The 20,917-nt window shown below is 42.3% G+C and overlaps 1 protein-coding gene across 1 annotated transcript in view; it reads left to right on the forward strand.

The window, feature by feature from the left end:
- The window catches only part of COL4A4 (collagen type IV alpha 4 chain), a 112,641-nt gene that overhangs the window by 26,259 nt on the left and 65,465 nt on the right, over positions 1-20,917 (forward strand). The window contains exons 5-13 of the mRNA XM_073217775.1: positions 8,767-8,901; positions 9,758-9,802; positions 10,435-10,551; positions 12,919-12,987; positions 15,514-15,549; positions 16,862-16,924; positions 17,285-17,320; positions 17,513-17,554; positions 20,673-20,753. Coding sequence (XP_073073876.1) covers positions 8,767-8,901; positions 9,758-9,802; positions 10,435-10,551; positions 12,919-12,987; positions 15,514-15,549; positions 16,862-16,924; positions 17,285-17,320; positions 17,513-17,554; positions 20,673-20,753 — 624 coding nt within the window. The remainder of the gene's footprint in view (positions 1-8,766; positions 8,902-9,757; positions 9,803-10,434; positions 10,552-12,918; positions 12,988-15,513; positions 15,550-16,861; positions 16,925-17,284; positions 17,321-17,512; positions 17,555-20,672; positions 20,754-20,917) is intronic.

Consider the following 20,917-nt stretch of genomic DNA (forward strand, 5'->3'; position numbering starts at 1 on the left):
CTTAGCTTGTTGAAGTGTTCCCCCTGCCAGGATTTTTGAAGAATGAAAAACTTGCAGAAGTTAAAAGAATCAATCTTCAGGTGTCGTGCTTCTTAGGTAGGCATTTGAGGCAGTGTTTCTGAACAGGGTGTGGGAGGCTTAGAGGCAGAGAGAGGATGCACAACTATCATTTTATACTTTATGTCCTATTAATAATCATAGTGGTGGAAGTATCAATAGGAGCTAATATCTGGATGCAAGAATAACTCTAACTAAAATGCTTTCTGTGTGCTGACAAATCTCTCTTTTTAAATCTAGCGTTTGTGCTTGAGAAAGAAGGCAAGAAAGCAAACTTACATTTGCTGCTCTGTGTAGAACACATTATTTTCTAAACAGGCCATGGGTATAAAACCTTACCTGGGACTCCTAGCTGCAGTCGGGTCTGAAGATAGCTTTTGGCGTTTCGGCACTGGTCAGTCACCTCATTAAATTGCCAGCGATTTACAGCAGAGCCAGTTCAATTCCATAGCAACGCCGACTGCTGAGCTCTGCGACCCAGTGTGAACTGAAGCCAGAAGGACGCAGAGCTCAGCAGATGTGGGACTATGCTGACCTCGAGCGGATCAAGGTCATTATCAATGTGGAGGCAGCTTTGTTGGTGAAAAATCAGAGCTAGAAATACAGGTGCATCCCGAAGTAGGATGTATTCCATATAGGAAAATGGGAACCATATTTGTGACACTAAGCACACCTCTCTGGAGTAAGGGTGCCATCTAACTGAAATAGTTAAAATTTACAAAGGTTTTAGGAAAGAAAAGTATATTTCTTCTTTCAAATACCATTTTCAATAAGTCACCAATTAATCCATAGGGAAACAGTTATGTCTTTGAGGTGGTAATGTTTTCACTCTTCTGTCTTACAGTCTGCAATCCCTTCAGCAAGTAAGTATTCATTCACTCAGCAAAGAGGAATGAGTATTTTCCATGTGCCAGGCATCAGATGAGGCCACGTGGCCTCGGTGATAGAGAACAAAGTCTCCGCTGCTTGGAGTCCCCTGGAGAGACAGCAATGCACCTTCCAGCCATTATTTCTGGGTGCCTGAGTAGTGCCAGGCATTATTCTAGGTGCTCAGTGTGCATCAGGGAAAAGGACAGATGCAGATCCTTGCTCTCTCCCTGGTGGATAATTTGGTGCCCTAACTTGGTTTTGCACAGGAGCCTGTGTGTGGGGTGGGGTGCAGGGTGGAGGGAGGCCTGGTGGAATCCGAGGTCACCCAGCTACAGAGTGCAGGAAGCATGCCGTGTTGGTGCCCAGGGCTGCTGTAACAAATCACCATATACTCGGTGGCTTAAAACAACAGGAATTAATTTTCTCGCAAGTTCTAGAAGCCAGAAGTCCACCACACCCCCTCCAGAGGCAAAGGAGAGAACCAGTTCCCTGCCTCTTGCAGCTGCTGGTAGCTGCTGGCTTTCCTTGGCTTGTGGCCACATCTCTGCCGTCTGCCTCCATCTCACGCCACCTTCTCCTCAGGGTGTTTGTTGTCAAATGTTCCTCAGGGTCCCTTTCAAGGACACATGTAATGGCATTTAGCATCCACCTGGATAATCCAGGAAAGCACCTCCTCTTAAGAGCCTTAACTTTATGTTCTAAGAGGATCCTTCTGGCTGCTGTTTGAGAGTACCAAGGGGAGGGCAGTATTAGGGAAGCCCTCTTAGGAGGCTGCCGTAGTTGCCCGGGTGGGAGGTCATGGTGCCTTAGCAGGGGGCAGTGTGCGGGTGGGGCGGCGGAGGGGTGTAGGGAACACTTGGGAGGCAGAACTGATAGAACGGGGTGGCGACTCCGCATAGGACGGTGGAGGTAGGTGGTCAGAGGTGCACAGGACCCCCGGGTGAGGGATGAGCAGCTGAGCAGTGGTGTGCAGCCCAGCAGAGGGGCATGGGGAAGATCATGAGTCCACAAGTCCTGTTTGAATCTTAAGAGCTTGCAGAGTGGGATATATGGGAGATATGCCCTAGTGGGGTTCACTAGGGAGAGAAGTGGTAGGACTCTTCAGTGTTGGGTGTGACTGACCCCGTGCAAATGGACAAGGCTCCCCAAGAGAAGATGAGACATGAGCAGAGGCCAGCACAGCTCTGTGGAGCTACAGAGGGGACCCCCGACTTTGAAAGGGAATCGGCACAGAAGACCCAGGTGCGAGAGAAGCTGGAGAGGGCCAGGGCAGGGAGGGAGGAAGGAGGGGGAGTCGGCTGAGTCTCCTCCTCAGGCAGCCCGCCAGGGGCTCGAACCCTGGCTGGTTCAGTCCCCAGGTAGTTGTGCGGCGTTTGTCTGACAGTACACCGGTTTTGAAAATGGGAAAGCCTGGTTCTTCAATGACCTGGGTCAAGGCGGACCTTCTTGTCCAGCAGCGCAGCTCTGTCTACTGGTTCTCAGGGCGGGTTCCCTCCGCTGCACCTGCTGCCTGTTGAGAACACAGCTGAAAATCCTGAGTCGGCGTTACTCCCGACCAAAGTGACCAGTTTATTCCCCTCCTTAGCAAGGACTGTGAACTTAAAGCACAAGAAAATACTCGGCCAGTGTCCTTGGACTGTCTACCTTTCGAGTAACACCTTGTTACTTATTTTTATAACCCTTTCTGATTTCCAACAGTTTTTCCCTCTGTAATAAGGGAGGACCCTGGAGGCAGAAGCTATAGGATTTACGCAACACACAGGCCTGTTCAAGGGTTTGAACGATGTTGTAGTGTCACCTAGTGGTTAACCGTTGAAGTACAACCAAGCATTAAAAAAGCTGGAAGGGTGTTGGCGGACTGCTGCATTGTTTATTTTAATTACAAAAGTCTTAATTGATTCAGCATACCATGAGGATTTGTTTACAATGTATGTGCAAGGCAGTGGCCAAGGTACTTGGGTGGTAAGAAAAAGAATTCCTGGTTTCAAAAGCTGACTAGAAGTCATCACCCCAAGCAGATTTTAAATAGGCATGCGTGAAAGCAATAATGAAAAATAGGGGCTGTGTCTGTTTAGGCGTTAATTGTTTTTGGGTGGACATGGGGTTCTGTATGAGGGTGAGATTGATAAGGACTAGGGTAAAACGGGAAGCAGCAACTTTTATGTAGAGGAACTGGGTTCGAAGCTTTGCTTCCCCAGGTGAGGGCCGAGTAGCCTCAGGTCATTTGTGTCTCTGAGCCTCCGCTTCTTCCAGTGGCAATGAAAAAATAGGTAAAGGATGACTTTCTGCTTTATGGGAGCAGAGATTCCACAAGAAGACTGTATGGTGTCGTGTCAGGGGCTAGAATGAAAGGTGCATGGTTAGGAATTAAATTCCTTTATTTTTTTTAAAGATGCAAAATTCCTAGATTAATTAATGATTCTCTAGTTACAGAAATGTCTTTTACAGGCTTGTTATTTATGTCTGTTCACCCTGAAGTTAATTCTTCGATAGCCCTATAGTAATAAGCTCAAATGCTCACTTGTAAACATAGTTTCTCTTTACTGATCCCTTCTTTTATGTGAAATAATTTTATCAAGAATTGTATTATTCTCTATGTTACTGTAGATAAATTAGTTACTCAGATTGGGTGAACTAACAATGACTTTTTCGAAGACTGGTATTTGGGAAATTTGAGAAAGCATTCTGCCAGGTTTACTGCTGTTATATATGCCCTAGTGTATTTCTTTAAAAAATTTATCCTATGATAAAATACCTATTAATATGAAAAAATTGCGCTAAATGTAAAATGCACCACAGTGTCTTCCCCAGTGGCCATTAAAAAGCAGATATTCAGTGTTTTAATGTTGGCTCTTCCACCTGCAAATAAGGTTGCAAATCAGGTTGCCCTTTAATAAGGTTGAAATGAAGGCAGAGCTGCACCTGTGTTATACCGCAACAACCAAAAGACACCAACATTGCTGGGTTCGGGGCCGCTGCTCAGGTGTGGGTTGTACTCTGCTCACCTGGGTATGCAATCATCGCAAGTTTGACTAATCACTGTCAACCAATGTTCTGGAAATGGCAGTTCAGCGCCAAGACAAAGCAACCTCCTTTCCTTGTTTACACACGCCTTCCCTGGCGGTGGGAATGGGTGAGGGTCTGACCGTATTATTTATTAAGTATTTATCGTCTCTGTCTTTCTTACCTCCCTGACTTTGGGCGCCTGGGCTCTGCCCTCCAGGGGCTCGTGGGGGTGGGGGTGGAGTCCGGGGATGAGGCAATGATCACTGTAGCAGCTGAGAAGTGTGTGTAGCAGCCACTTGGAGAGACACCTGCTTCTAAAGGGCTGGTGGGGAGCGCCGGAGCTGGGGAGTCCTTCCCTGACAGCCGGAGAGATGACTTGTTCAGAAACCGCAAGGAAGTCAGTTTGACAGATCCGGGGCTCGGGATGAGGGAGGGGAGGCGAATGAAGTGAATAGTGCAAATAACCATTCCTTGTTTTATTTCATTTTCAAAATGTTTTAGATGGCATTTTCTCAAATCAGGACCCATTTCCATACCGAATGGAGTTTTAGCATTCTTATCTCTGTGTTAAACATTTCCACTCCTTTATTTTTTATCTCCAGAGTTCCATTAGCTCACTGATGTTGTGTGTCTAAAATGAAATACATTAGAAATTTCTAGCCACTTAATGGGCTGTCTCTTTCTCAGTTACCCTTTCGTGTTCAAATGTGCATTTTATTGTTTCTAAGCAATATATTTTTTGTTAAGTACAAAATTCATAAAAGATAATCTAGGATTTTTTTGTATAAATTGTATGTAAGACAAGATAATTCCCAAATTTAATTTTATTTTTCTACAGCCTTATATTTAGGAAAAATGTGAGCTTACTTGGTAATATTAATTAAAGAAGGAAAAAAAGTCCGCTGAAGTCGTTATTTATTACTTTTAGATCGTTGTTTAGAATTTGTGCAATATCTAGAGTAAATTGATAGGCCCTCAAAATGCCTCCAAATGTTTTGTGCCCACATAATTTTATTTTATATTTTAATGTCTTTTCTGTAATGCATATTTATACACTTCAGCTTCCTTGAAAATTCTGAGCTTTTAGTATTTTTATGGCTACTAAATAAATAGTAATCATGATGACAAAAAAGGATTGAAGAGAAGGGAAAGTACAGAGCATGATTTTGATTTGTGAAATTTAGGCAGATGATGTATGTTGTTAATAATTTTTGTTGAGTCAAAGACTTAATGGTAAAAGAGAAATGATGATTCACTTTGTTATAAAAGTCACATTTGCTGATGGGAAAATGGCCACAAAACAGCGTAATGTGACCTTGGTTTCCATGTTCAGTCCTGAGACATGACAACATGCCCTTTCTTACATATCCTTCCAGAAACACTCCTTTATAAACATATATTAAGAGAAAGTGGGTGTTTCCTTACAAGTAGGACTCCATGGCATATAGCTTGTTTTTTTTTTTTTTTTTACCATTTAACATGAACTATTTATGATAATAATAATGTATAACAACCACAGCTACCCTTATTGTGCTAGGCACTATGCTAAATGCTTTAAATACACTATTCTTTTTATGTGCACTAGCCACTGACAGATAAGAAGCTGAGGAGCAGAGAGGTTAAGAAATATGCCCAAGGTCACACAGCTGATAAGTGTGAGCCTGGGTTTCAAACACAGGGGGCTGACTGCAGAGCTGGGGTATCCAGTCACTATTTCTTCCTCATGAACATTATGAGGATGCGCTGTGCCAGCTCAGAGAGATCTCTTTGTTCTTTTTAATGTCCAGGTCCTATGCATGGGCTGCAAGCCTACTACTTCAGCGCTTGTGCTCTGGGGGTCTCCAGAGGCCAGTATCCACATCTATTTGAGGGCTTTTTCGAAGCCCCGGAAGCCCACACGGCAGCAGGCACTCCCACCCACCACCACTGAGTGGCCCTCCACCAAGGAGGTGAACCCCTAGCTCCCTCCCCTGGGGTGTGACACTGATGCCTGAATTCCACCTCAACTCCCTAGAAGCCCTCTCTGGGTCAAGCTTCAGTTACTCCTGGTAACTGGCTTGATCGCACACCCTTCTCGAGGGCACATGCCTGCCTCCTTACCCCACCTCCTCTGACTGTCAAACCACTTGCATTGATGCTTGGCCTACACTTTGCTTCTGGGACACCCAGACTAAGGCAGGCTGTGTGCTGTTCCACTGTACGAAGGTGCCATCATCTGTTCAATCAAGTCTCATTGGGGCAGATTTTTCCGAGCTTGCCCCTTTCGCTTGCTCCACCGTCACTCTGGGAGGGGGCTTTTGGGTTATATTTAATTCTCACCAGAATGGTCATGGCTTGGAGAAGTGTGATTTTTACTGTGTTAGAGAGCGTATGATGTATTTTGGGTGAAGTTTGGGTCAAATTCTCCTTCATGTTGGAGCCGGCTGGTCTGGACGGTCTGTTATCTACATTCTCATTCCCCACATCACTCAGACAGCTTACATGGAATGTGTAGAATGTAAGCAGCCAGCTGAAGGTAAACAGCAGCCGGTTAAGTCCCCACCCTCCATCCCTGTACCTGGCTGGCTACCTACTCCAACAAGATCTCCTTGCGTCAGTGAAAGCCTTGTTATAAACTTCACATTATAAAGCTTCTCTTTGCCGAAGGTAAAGGTATTATCTTAAGATTGCAAAGTGAGTTACTTAAAAAAACATACAATTCTAAGATACTCTCTGCCCATATCAAATTATAAACAGAGATTGAATGCTGGGGCTAAAAGCATCATTGAGAGACCCTGATTATAGATTTTAAGGTCATTCAAGTGGGCTCATTGCTCCCATACATTGATTATTTTATAAAAAGTAAATATGTTTGAATATATTAAATCAATTTTACATGTCATAAAGATTACCTTTGTAGAACTGCTTTTTTTAAAATTCAAAAACCACTTTCTTAACCATAAGAGCCCAGGTAGAGTATGTCTGAAGCAGATGGGTGGGCAGGCTGGACCACCAAGCCTGTGAGAATAGCCACAGCCAGTCCATCCGTCCCTTACTCATTCAAAAGGAATTTTCTATGCTGAAGGCTGTGGTAGATGGTAGATGGAAATGTAACTGGGAAGCAGGTATCTCTGCCCTCTTAGTGCTAATATCTAATTGGAGAGGCAAACAATAAACTGATGAGCAAATAATTTAAAAATATGAAATGTTAAGGTGCTAAGGTGAAATAGGTGGGATGTCCTGAGTGAGACTAACAGGGGTGGGAGTGGGCTGCAGAACCTACTTCACTGGGGCAGGGATCAGGGGAGGCCCTTAAGGAGGTGGTGCTCTAGGGGAGATGCAGGTCAGGTGAAGATCAAGAGAAAGAGCAGCCCAGAGGGAAAGCCTGTGCCACAGTCCTACAACCCTAGGACCGGGAGAGCTGCGTGGCTGGAGAGTAGCAAGTGTGGGGCAGACACAACACATGGTGCAAGGGGCTCTGGGGCCCCAGGGAGGCCTGGAAGGTAAGGAGCAGAAGGTTTATTCTGCGCGCAGAGGGAAAACAAGGATTTTAAAAAGTAGGTCAGTGCCATGCTTTGGTTATGTACTGATGTCACTTGGGTTGCTCTGCTGGAAGAGGCTTGGGGGAGGGTGGGAGGAAGCTGGAGAGCAATTTAGGGGCGGAGAGCAGTAGCCTCGCTGATGCTGGCCTGCAGCAGGGTAGCAGCAATGAAGACAGTGAGGTGGGTCAGCTTCGAATCTATTTTGGAAGTGAAATGCTGGGAATTGATCATGGATTAAATGTAGGTATGGCAGGAAGACCATCAAGGATGACTCCCAGGATTCTGGCTGGATTAAATGGGAGATAGGGAAGGTAGATGGAACATCAGATTTTGGGGGAAACCTGACTTCTGTTTTGGATTTTTTTTGTAAGTTGGAGGTGCAATTGTATCGATGTCAAGGGGGCAGCTGGATGTGATTATTAAGTTAAAGAAGTCTGTGCACAGATCTATTAAATGTGGGTATTAGAATCTGTGGCATTTAAAATTTCAGTCCTGGAGGGAAGCAGGGAGAGTGGAGAGAGTGATGGGGGCCTGGGACAGAGAGGGGAGCAGTGTCGTGGGGACCAAGGGGGCTTGCTGCTCAGGGCCTCGTCTTCCTTACTCCACAACAGAAAGAGCTGCTTATAATGGGCAATAACTGAGCGTGACTTTAGAACTGCAATGGGAACAGGAAAAGGCGAACAGGGAGTTACCCATCTTTGTACCAGAATTGCCCTCACTGTAGGTTCAGGGGGAGAACTGAGCTCATGAAACTTCTCCTAAAATAGGAGGTGACCTTTTCATTCATAGAAAGTTGGGTTGTATAAATATGCTGTGTCCTGGAGAGTATACTTTCGAATTACGAACATGAAAGCAGCTAAAAATGAATGTTTCTCCCTAAAAGGCCAATCATTAGCTATTTTAAGTATTAGAGAAAGAATTGGCAGTTTTTCCTCACTCTTAATTTGTGTCACTAGCATAATGGTAATAAGCCTTGATTTTTTTTTAAGTTCCTTGCTTCGTTAAATAGCTCAAGATTTATAAATGTCATTGACAGAATGGAAATAGTAAGAGGACTATAATAACCAGTTTATATATGTGTGTGTATATGCATGCGGTAATTCATATGTATCCTACAGCTTAAATTCATTGAAAGAGGCCATGTTGCTGTCTCTTATTTTTATAATTAATGGACCAGTTATGCTTCTGTTACCCGAATTTGCTCAAACTCCAATTTTCCAGTCTTCTGCAAACCCGAGTGACCATATGTCTGAGTTGGGAGACACTGGGAATCACCCTCCACCTGCTGTGCCTTTTAAATGTTCCCTCTTAGGGTCAGCCGGGACCACCAGGGCCACAGGGTCCCATTGGACCCCTGGGGCTGCCAGGCCCCATTGGAATTCCAGGAGAGAAAGGGATGAGAGGTGCCAGTGGCCCACCTGGAGCAGCGGGGGACAAGGGTGACAAGGTAAGCTGCTTTTTCAGTGAGAGATTCGTATGCACCAGCCTCCAGCACTACTGTGCCAGCTTTTGTTTCCTTGTTTGTTTTTGTGATCACCTGCTGGGGGACACACCACAGGGACTGTGCCAGTTTGTGTTATAACCACAAGTAGTACCTACCTGCACCTTACAACCAATTAAGTCTAAACTCCCTTTCCATCATCAGCCCTCATTCCCTAGCCCCTTTCAGGAGAAGCATGCCTTTCGGGACCTTTTCTATGTGCTTAAATACAGGAGTGTGCTCATGTATTCATTCCTTCATAGCTTTTTAAAAATGCAAATCATTACATGCATCATGTTGAATCTTTCTGTTTCACTCAACCACACAGCTGAGAGATCATTTCATAACAGCTTATGTAGATGAACCTTTTCCTTTGAAGATATTGCATATGTGCCATATTATGAATAAAAGTATATAGTTTATTCCCTGTAGATGCAAATTTGAGACCCTATCCCTATTTTGTATAGCACAAGTGTGCAAAAACAATCCTGTGAATTAATAGTATTTATAGCTAAGAGTTTATATCTCTAAGGTAGATAGATTCTGAGAATTTGCATTTTTTACCTTATAGGGTGTTAAACATTTTCTTTGAATTGATACTGCTGAATTGGCTTCCTAAACACAAAAAGAAAAGTACAAAAGCTTCATTCTTAAATGTTGGCATTTAAGCTCATTAATATAAAAAGAGGTGACAGTGGCTGCTAACGGGTTTTTTTTTTAATGTTTACAAATACACGAGTTATTCATGTTTTCAAGTTAATCAATTTGTTAATTTAATAATGTATTTAGTAACTTTTGTATTTTATATTTTTTGAAACTGTAGGGTCCTACTGGTGTTCCTGGATTTCCAGGTTTGGATGGGATACCTGTAAGTATCCCTAAATTTCCCCCAGATTTTTTAAAGAAGGGAGAAAGACAACACATCTTTTATTTTCTCATCTTAGTGCATGGGAGGGGGCTTGCATTTTAATTTTGTGTAATAACTCTGAGACCAAAACACTTTAGTTGAAGAGCAAGGTTTCAAACATTTTAGAGAAAAACATTCCAGAAGATGAGGTAGACACACTTGTCATGCCAACTTCCATGTTCTGGAAGTAAATGTATCCTCATAATGAAAGCTTTTATTTGCTGGTGAGTCCTAACAGTAGAAATGGGCTTAAAGCACCCATTTCTATTATGGAAACCAAATGAAAGAAGGGAGAGGTATTTTGGGGGCTTTTCAATTCATTAGAATTATAAAATCTTCCCTTTGTTAGGATTTCAAGGAAGAAGGCCTCCCAAGTCTCCGAGAATACTACAAACTAAATTAATTTAAATTGGGCTATATTAAAATTTACTTATTCATTTTTACTACACTACATAGTACTGTGGGTAGGAAAGAAAGTTTCACAAAATTATAAACAACCTGGAAGTCCCCTAATTTGGGCAGCCATCTGGCAGAAGCTTTGTGTTAACAGTACTTGTGCAAAAATGCTTCACCTGTCATTTCGTTTCGTGTAGGGGCACCCAGGACCTCCTGGCTCCAGAGGCAGACCTGGCATGAATGGCTACAATGGCTCAAGAGGTGATCCGGGTTTTCCAGGAGAAAGAGGAGCTCCTGGCCCAGGAGGCCCCCCAGTAAGCCCCCCACAGCTCATCCTAATGGGAATCTTAAGGGAAAAGGCTCTACAGGGGGACATGTGTGATGTGCACAATACACAGAGTTCATACAAGCGTGCCAGGAGCATGGAGAACGAGTGGGGTGGCTGAAGGCTGAGGGTAGGGAGGTGGGCAGGACCCAGAACGCCTGGGGCCTTGTAGACTGGGAGGAAGCTGGCTTTCCTTTGCTGTGCCGTGGGAAGGCATGGGATGGCTTTAAGGAAGGGAGCAATGTGATCTGACTGATGCTGCACTGAGACGCTCTTGGCTGCTGTACAGAGAATGGGTAGCGGGGGAAGGGAGCCGGAAGGCCAGTTAGCAAAAGTTACACTGTGTTATCACTCAGGGTTCACTGTGGACATACATCCCTCTCAGTGTTTCAAACAGGAAGGAACTGAATATAGGGCACTTGGCACTTATCAGAATGGTTGGAGGACTGGAACTCAGGACCCACCATGAGATGGTGATTTCAAGGGTTCACACTTGGCGGAGACCCAGGCATGAAGCAGCTGCTCCTGCCTCTCACCCCCACGGTGAGACGTCTGCAAGCAGACACTCAAGTGTTTCCCATCCTGCTGGGCAGCGACAGTGCCAGGAAGGGGCGGTCCTCCTCACTTCTGCCTCTCAGATCTCATAAGTACATCTCCCAGGGGGAACCAGCCCACATCCAGCCGCAAAGGGGTCTTCAAAATGGAGATTTTAGCTTTCTCGTCCCTGTAATGCAATAAGATAAATGGGAGAGGCTGGGAATGGATGTCCAGAAGCAATAGACAATATCCAGCACTTGAGAAAACATTACTGCTCTTGCAATGAACTTGTGTAACTTATGGAATGAAGTGAATATATTTTCTGTGCTTTGGTAAGTTATGTACTCTTTTCTAAGTTCAGGGCAGCTTCTCTTGTGAACTCTCTCTAAGAACTCCTTTAACATGACCTTTTTTTGCCTGTGTCACTTTTTCTGGCACATCTGCATTCTTTCTGTCACAACCATTTCCCTTTTTATGTTGGTTAAGTCAGTCTTCACTAATTTCTCTGGCTCAAGTGACTGGAGTGTCAACATCCCCATGATCGGTTATTTCTTCTGTGACCCCATTTATGTGCTGTCTGCATATTGCCTCCAGCATGATTATTCTTCAGGTGTTACTTAATTTTCATCTCTGATGGCCAATTCCTTATTTCAGTGGTCTGTTTTTATGAAATGTCCTTTGGGTCTATCTCTGGGAGATAAGGAGCCAACACAACCACACACTTTGCTCTGTGTGCGTGTGAGTGAGACAGAGACAGCTCACAAGTGTGCAGTGACCAGCCAGTGACAGCCTTTGAAAGGAGGCGTGCGTGTGGTCAGTCCGGGATCGTAGTTCGCATCTGCTCCTTCTGTAGTGATTGATCTGTGGGCAGTGGAGTGGTACTTTATGCAGTAAGTTAATAGACAGGGGTAATTGAAAATTCAAACCCTTTTGTTTGGAGGACTGGTGCTATTTAACTTCACTGTGGAACTGAAATGCACGCATACAGGAAGTGTGTGAAGTAAGGACTGCCTGTATAGGCAAATCTGATCTGATTTCTCAAAGAAATTGTTGATGGAACTTCCCATAAAACCCCTAAGCATCTGCCATTGGAGTTAAAACCAGGTACTTCTGTTCTGCGCAGGAGCTTACTATATAAGAGGCAGAATTTAGGCAGTAACCAAGCTGATATATTAAGATTTTAAGTAGAAAAAGTTAGGGGAAAAAGGATACATTGAGTTAACTTTGGGGAAAAAGATACATTGAGTTATTTCATTCACTTCTAAAAATATTCTAAATACACTTGCCACTATGTATAAAAACCTTCCAAAAGGAATATGTCATGTTTCTAAATTTAATCTTACAAAAGATACCTAGGTTCTATTTTGAATACAAATACTGAAATGGATAAAATCAATTTTTAGAAAACTATATACAGGGCATAAATTATTAACTGATAATTGCACAACTGTTGGCTTGTAAAAATAACATATGTGCATTATGTTGTGAGAGAAAATGCAATTTTCCTGCTGAATAATTAGTAAATTGTATATTATATAAACCTATATAAATATTACTAGGTATGTATAATACGTATGCATACTATATTAGTAGACACTCTGTTTTTGGAGAGTCCTTAATAGAGCTTAACTGAATATGGAAAAAATGTACATGAGAACCTTAGGATGAAAATAATAATGAAAAGCATAAAGAAATCTCTACTGGAGAAATGTGTCCATAATGGTAATTTTATTGGTGAGCAATATTTTATAAAGAAAAGAAAATACTGAAATAGTAATATGCTTTTCTCCTCCCTCCTAATTGAATATTTTGTTTTCAGGGCCTTCCTGGGGAAAACGGAGAAAAAGGAGATTCAGTGTTCATTTCCGGTGCCATTAAAGGTATACAGGTAAGTGTTAGGATCATGGTGGGTTAAATTTTTCTTTTTTCCCACAGAGGTAAACCTACTCAGCAAACACATGGACTGAGATTTCCTCCGGAATGTTCCTGAGCACGTGGGCTTTCATCATGACCCCGACCCTCTGGGATGGCACCATATTTCTTGTGTAAAGGCACTTGGCTTTAGTTGCTCTGACTGTACAATTCCACTACTTCCCAACTATTCTCGCAGAGTTACAACAGATGCATTCATTTCAGGGTTTTCAACCTCGGCCCTATTGACATTTGGGGCCAGATAATCATTTGTTGTGGGGGCTGACCTGCGTACTGGAGATCGTTGAACTGTGTCCCCGGCTTCTACCCTTCAGATGCCAGGAGCTCTCCCAACATACGCACACCTAAACACTATCTCCAGACACTGCCAAATGGGAAGTTAGAAGCACTGATTTATTTCAATGGTTAAAATATTTAAGTAGTTAAAATAGTATGATGTTAATGCTTGCCAGCCAGTATAATAGAAGTCCTCACTATGGAACTAGAAAACTATGGAAACTTTATACTGTCCTTGCCAAATTTGGTGCTGTTAGCACAGGATGATACACAAACATTCAGAAATAAACTCTTGAATAGCCATATCATCTATCTAATATCAGTAACCATGGATAAGCAGAAGATCAGTAGACAGGACACGTCAAGAGGAGAGAGGCAGTAGATTCTCAAGACATGACCATTTCTTTTAAGGAAGAACAACAGTTAGATAAAACTAGTCCTCGATTGTGTGTCTGTTAGACACTAAGTTCCATGCTACTCTCCGTGGGCACACCTGCGAGGCGATCCCTTTAGTGAGCTCACAGTATTTGTAGCTACTGTGCCTGTTCATACTTGCTTAAACAGCAAGAACTATGCTTTGGTTTATAAATTAAATGGCATATTATGAACAATATCAAAAGCAGGGTCATACTAGGAACCAGTATGCTGTATGGGAAGGAGTGAACTGGCCCTTACCTAGACTGTAGCTTTATGCAACCACCTCAACCTCTCTGAGCTTCATTTTCCTTGTGAGAGAAAATTTAAATAATATCTCTCTTGCCTTCCTCTCAGTGCTGAGGGTCCTTTATAATAATTTATATTGCAGTGCTTTATAACCTATAGTGTATTGTGCAATATTATTTATGGTGAGTATTTTTTGGTAATTGTGCACAGAGAATAAGAGTGACAGAGGGGAAAGGACAGAAGGAAGTCCTCATCGTAAAGGGAAGCAGAAGATCCCCTAACAAAAGTGGTCTTCACGTCAATAACCTTGGAAAAACAATGATCATAAGAGCTTATATGCACTTCATCCCCATTCGGATGGTTATTTAAAACAAAACAAACCATGAAATAATAAATGTTGATAATTCCGTGGACCTGTGCATTGCTGCTGGGAATGTAAAATGGTAACAGGTGCTGTGGAAAATGGAATGGCAAGTCCTCAGAAAATTAAATGTAGAATTATGCTATCATCCAGAAATTCTACTTCCAGGTATATACCCAAAAGAAATAAAAGCAGGGACTTAAACAGATATATGTACACCCATGTTCATAGTAGCATTATTCGCAATAGTCAGAAGGTGGAAGCAGCCCAAGTGTCATTCGATGGGTGGAAGGATAAACAGAACGTGATCTATACATACAATATTATTCAGCCTTAAAAAGGAAGGGAATTTCAATACATGCTACAACATGGATGAACTCGGAGGTCATCATGCTAAGTGAAATAAGCTGGTCACAAAAGGATGAATGTGATTCCACTACATGAGGTTCCTAGACTAATTAGATTCATAGAGACAGAAAGTAGAACAGGTGCCTGCCGGGCCTGAGGGGAGGGAAATGGGAAATGGGGAGTTGTTGTTTAATGGCTGCAGGGTTTCTCCTGGAGGGGATGGGAAAGTTCTGGAGATGGAAGGTGGTGAGGCTGCACAACAGTGGGAATGTAGACAATGCCACTTACGCTTAAAAGTGGCTAAGTGTTAACTTAGGTGTATTTTGTAAGACTTTATGTTTTATATTAGAAAAAGAGCTTGTATTCAAGAGAATGTGCACCCTTTTATCATTTAAGGTAGGTAGTCTCCTGGCAGAATCACAATGCAGTAGATCTGGAGGGAGAAAATTTCCACACCAATTCCCTCTCCATCTACTCTAGGGTCATAAAGGGGAGCAGAGTGTCTGGAGGCAAGGCCCCGCAGTGAGACCAGAGACAGACTGGGGTGAAATGGGACCGGTGGGTTGAGAATTTAGAACATTTCAAATGGAAAGATGGAATCTCCTCTTGGTTCCACGTCAGTCTGTGTGGCTTCAGTTGCATAGAAGGAGAATCCAGGGCCTAAGAATGGAGGCAGATGGTCACCTCCACAGAGCCCACCCTGGTCTTTCCAACATGGAAAAAGTGAACAAACTGCGCCGTCTGAATAATCCTGTGTGTCCTCCTACTTGTACATCATGTGTGCTTTAGGGAATAGTGCTGTTCTTCTCAAGCAACGTGTCATTGCTCTTGCAGGGTGACAGAGGGGACCCAGGACCTCCCGGCTTACCAGTAAGTCTCCTGAGCAGGCCGTGTGTGCTTCTGTTTGCTCCTCAAATAGCCCCTGGCCCACACTAGTTTGTATCCCAGCAGGACTGGCTGTACAACTTGCAGGGCCCACTGGATGGGTGCTGGATGGAAATGTAGGTCCCTTGTTCAAAAGTTATTAAGAATTTAACATGATGACCACAGAGTATTCAATCAAGCACAGGAACTGTGAATGCATGGATCCCACATCCACGAAGCTACCTTTGAATCTCAGCAAGTTTCTACTTGCCTTTCTCCTCTACCTTTTAATGATAATTTAGTATTGCTCAGGTACAGATAGTCGCTTAATATTTAGGAAGATAAGTCTGCTTAGAAACAACCTAAATAATATATGTCAAATGGGAATGATTTTGAGCTATACCATTCTATCTGTTGAATCAGTCATTGTGTATTACATTTAATATTTTGTCCCATCTTCATCTCCCTGAAATTTGTAACTCAATGATTGTTTTAGTCTTTGCAATTAATCAATATTCACAATGCCTCCCAATGGTTAACTGTAATTTTGTTTGGGAGCTTCTGGCTGTAGACTGAATTACTTTCCCAGGTGGGGTTTCCTTACCTCTCCTGAAGCTCAGCTCTACATAATCAATGAGATTCCTTGATGTCACTTTTAAAGTAAGTACCAATTCATTCTGCAGAGAACAATTTCATTATACACTCACAAATCATTTGTTGTGGGCAGGGTCAGAGGTTGAACAGAGACTTGTTCCATACTTCCAGAAATGCCCAGCTAAAACCTGCCTTTGTGAATTGGTGCTTAGTTATGCCGCAAAAAAGATTGTTTATGTCTAAATCGTCTTGAATTTGGGGCAATATTTCTATTCTCATTGATCTGATAGGGCATCTTCAAAATTTACATTAAAGAGTGTAAGTACATTCATATTTTAATATTAAGTTATGTTAATTAATAATATTTAAATCATCCTGATGTACTTCAAAGTTACAGCATATATGGAGTTTAGGAATAGCTGTTAATGCATTTTCTCTGTTCTCTGCTTTTGCTGTTACAAATTTATTAGTAAGTGAGTTGGTTGGTCTCTGGGTCTTACTTGCTCCTCGAGGTAGGGGTTTGTCCGACCGGCAGAGTGCAGTGCCCTGTAGCTCTGCCCTTTCGCTGTGTCCGAGCTGCTGTGAAGATGCTCCAGCCGGGCAGACATGTCCAGGCCTGTGATTTCTTTGGAGGTTTTTATCCACCTGGGACCACACACAGCTTCTGATGTGATTGATGATTACAGTTTTTGGTAACAAATGCACTGATTTTTCTCATGCTTAGGGACCTAGGGGTGCCAGAGGACCGGCGGGCCCAGTGGGCTCTCCAGGGGAGCCGGGGTTGGCAGTAAGTACAGCACTGTTCATCGTGTCCCTCTAAAAACCCAGGCTGGGTATATACATAAGGTAAAAAAAAGCAGCAAAATTGCAGTCTGGGGTTTGTCCCACCAGCAGAGTGGGGTTAGGCACAGGGGGTTCTTTCAGAGAGGACCCCCCGATTTATTGGTGCTCACCCACCACTATCAGACTCAGTCCATCCTGAAGCACAGGCCCCCCGGGAGACATGCATCCCAGCCACGATAGGAAAGACCGTCCCGTGTGTTTTGACATTAAGGGTTTCCCGAAGAGGGACTTGGAGCAGCCAACACACACACATTCTGACTTCTGTGACCGGTATTTGATTTGTGTGTTTTTGTCATTGATTTAGGGAACTCCGGGCCGTCCTGGGAGTCCGGGTCTGAAGGTGGGCACCATGAATAGGATACAATGCATTAAGTGACCGCTGATATTTGTCAGAATTATGTTATTCCTCTCACTAGACTTTCCAAAACGTTTTACAAACTTCAACAAATTGTGTAATCAGAACCCCTACTTCCTTGTAATTACATTTTTACTCTTCAAAAGCAATTAGACATTTTTTTCTTTTTTTTTCCAGGGTAATCCTGGTGTGGGAGTAAAGGGGCAAATGGGAGACCTGGTAAGAATCCCCTTTTGCACAGAGGAGCAGTTGGTAAAATGGATGTGCTGCCTGGGTAGCGGAGCTGCTCTATTACCACTTAAATTGTATTTCTTATCTAGTTATCACCTAGTTTCATGGCTGAGAATTTTTTTTTTTTGGCTGTATTATTATGGCACCATTATCCTTGACTGTCAAATGACAGTTCTGACAACATTTAACACTAAATTCAAAGTGAATTTATATGATGCATTTCACCCTAGCAAAAAAAGATTGAATATTTCCGATAATATGTCTGGAGTAACAATGTTGTTTAATTACTGATTTCTTTGGTTTACTTTAACAAATCTCCTCAGAATCTTAAACTCCACTCATAAAAGAAATTACAAGTACCTAGAACCAGTAGTGTTCAGAACCACATAATCTCCCACCCTCTCCCCAGCTCCCACCTCTCCCCTGCCTCCCTCACACCCATAGTCCTTTCTGTTGATGCATGCAGCGTAGCGGGGATAAGCTTTAGAAAATCACTTTAAGGTGACACCGCATCTGGAAGCAGAACGTCTAACCCCCAGTGAGTGGCGCTTTCAATAACTGTGGGCAAACAGGTATTTGCATCTACTCTGTGCCAGGCTGGGAGCTGTTCTATTACCACTTAAATTATATTTCTTATCTAGTTATCACCCAGTTTCATGGCTGAGAATTTTTTCAGTGCTTGATGTGGGGATTTAGTAAGACAGATTGACCTGCATCTCATGGAGTCTCAGTGTGATGGGGTGGTCAGGGTACAGCTGTTCAACAGAAAGACACGATTGCCGAATACACACTGAGAGACTTCATGATGTGGGGAAAGCCTGTGATTTAACGTTAAGCAGAAAGTACGGGTTACAAAAGTGTAAGCTCAATTTTGTAAAAACAAGAGAAAGACATTAAAATATACACTTAGAGCAAGTAGGCTTTCTTCCCTTGACTCTGCTGACATTTCACTGTCACGGGGGCAGTCCTGTGCCTTGTAGGAGTTTCCGCAGCATCCCTGGCCTCTACCCACTGGACGCCAGTAGCTCCCCTTCCTGCCAGTTGTGACAAACAAAAAGGTGTCCAGACCTTGTCACATGTCCCTGGGGGGAGGGCATGTCCAATTGCCCCCTTCCTTGAGGGCCACTAACACAGAGAAATGACTGAAAGAAAATATACTAAAACACTGTTTTTTAAACTTGGGAAGTCATGGGCCCCTGGGACTATGTTTGTCGGAGTCCCAGAAGCCCAGATGAGAATCGCCACACTGTGGTGTGCGGTGGGCACTGACACCCTAGGGACCTCAGCCCCTGTGCCAGGAGGTGCAGTCGCAAGCTCAGGCCATAGACAAATGTGGAAATATTTGGCTATAAAGCGGCCATTCAAATTATCCAAAATATGCTTGTTTCAATCCTTGTGGATTGTCAGGTGAATAAAAGCATACTTGGAAATTTTGATGCAGGATTCTCAAGTGTTCAAGACCATGTTTGCCCATCCCACTTTAAGAAACACATTTAAGCCCCAAATAGTTGTAACTAATTTTTCTAAGTGATCTTCTCTGTACTTTTGACTATTTGAATATATGGCACTTTTATAATATGAAAAATAGTGACATGACCAACATTTTGAAGAAACTCCTTCCTGGTCAGCCTTTATGGGTTTTGCGCAAGCATTTTCCAGCTGCGAGAATAAGCCTGTTTATCTTTACTGATCCATTACGCATTGACATGTGTATTGTTCATGCTTTTGTGTGGTCACTTATTCACACTACAGGCATCTTTAGGGCAGTTGCTACACAAACACTGTGGAGGTTCTGGGGTACACTGAGAGAACAAAACTTATATCCCTGCCTCCTGGGCCCTCTGTGATTTTCCAGGCTTAGGGATTGAATTATTGGTTGTATTTTTTTTCATTTAAACTGGAAACAGTATTCTTCCCCAATCCCACTTATCAAAAACATTAATGGTTTTAATAATTATGTATTTGAGAATGTTCTTTTTTCCAATCATTGTCATAATAAACATTTTACATATGTCATCTAGTCAATAAAATAATACTTTGAGGCAGGCAGTATTATGCTCCCCATGTCCCAGAAAAAGAAAATGAGATTCCGAGGAATTAAGGAAATAAAGGCCAGGAGAGATTTTAAGAAACTTGCCCAAAATGATGCTCAGAAAGGGCATAGTTTGCAAACACAGGTGACCTGCTCTACCACCCGTTCTTAATTATGACACAAGAGTGGAGATAATTTTTAAGTGTAGAATAATAGAAATATTCAGAAAAGTACTGAATAACTATTTTACAATTAAGGGTGAGAATTTATGGTTGTAGCTTGGCAAACCTAATTCAAGGAACATTTCCTTCTCTAAGAGAATAAGATCTGTAATTATGTAAGGGAAAACATTTGGCTAATTATTTTATACCGAGTTTAAAAATATTGTTGAAAATAAGTTAGAAATGACCTAAATCTAACTAAAGTCTTAACCAGAATGGAATGGCTTAATAAATGTTAGTATATTCTTATGGCAGATTATTGTAAAGGCACTAGAAACCAGGTTTCTGAAGAATTGCTAGTATAATAAGAAAATCTGCAAAAAAAGTTTTATAAAATAAAAATAGAGAATTATTGAAAAACTTAAAAGTTAAATGGAATGTAAAAACATAAACCATATTCTGTATTTTAAATTTTGTTTACATATTTTATATAGTATTATTCTGATTGTATTTTAAATTGTATTTAACACATCATTTGATCACACATGTGGATGTGTATATGAATCTCATGCAAATGCAGAGACATACATACATGTGTGTATATACACATCTATAAGCACAAACACCACAAACACCACAAACATCAATACCAAAATTTTAATAGAGATTATCTCTGGATGGTAGGGTTACAGATCACTTCTCTTTGTTCAGTTTACTTAGCAGTAGGATGTATTATGAAAATCTGTAAATATTCTAAGTTACATAATGTATTTGCCATGATTTTTATTTTAAATCCATGATACAGGATCATAAGCATTACATCACAATACACTGGTGAAAATCTTATTTGTTTCCAGTTTTATTTCAAAATAAAGTTAATATGAATTCATATTATCTTGAATTTTTTTTAAAGGGTGAGGTTGGCCAGCAAGGTTCTCCTGGACCCACCTTATTAGTACAGCCACCAGATTCTTCTCTGTATAAAGGAGAAAAGGTAATTCCCAACCCATACATTACCTTGGTGAAATAGTAACAGCCAACATTTTCTGAACCAGTGTCAGTAAAGTGCCAAGCACCTCCATGCGTCACTGCATTTAATTTCTGATTAACCTTGACAGGTTGGCACTATCAGCCCCCTTGTACAGAGCTGAAAAATGA

This window comes from Manis javanica, chromosome 12, assembly GCF_040802235.1.
Source record: "Manis javanica isolate MJ-LG chromosome 12, MJ_LKY, whole genome shotgun sequence".
NCBI classification, from domain to species: domain Eukaryota; kingdom Metazoa; phylum Chordata; class Mammalia; order Pholidota; family Manidae; genus Manis; species Manis javanica.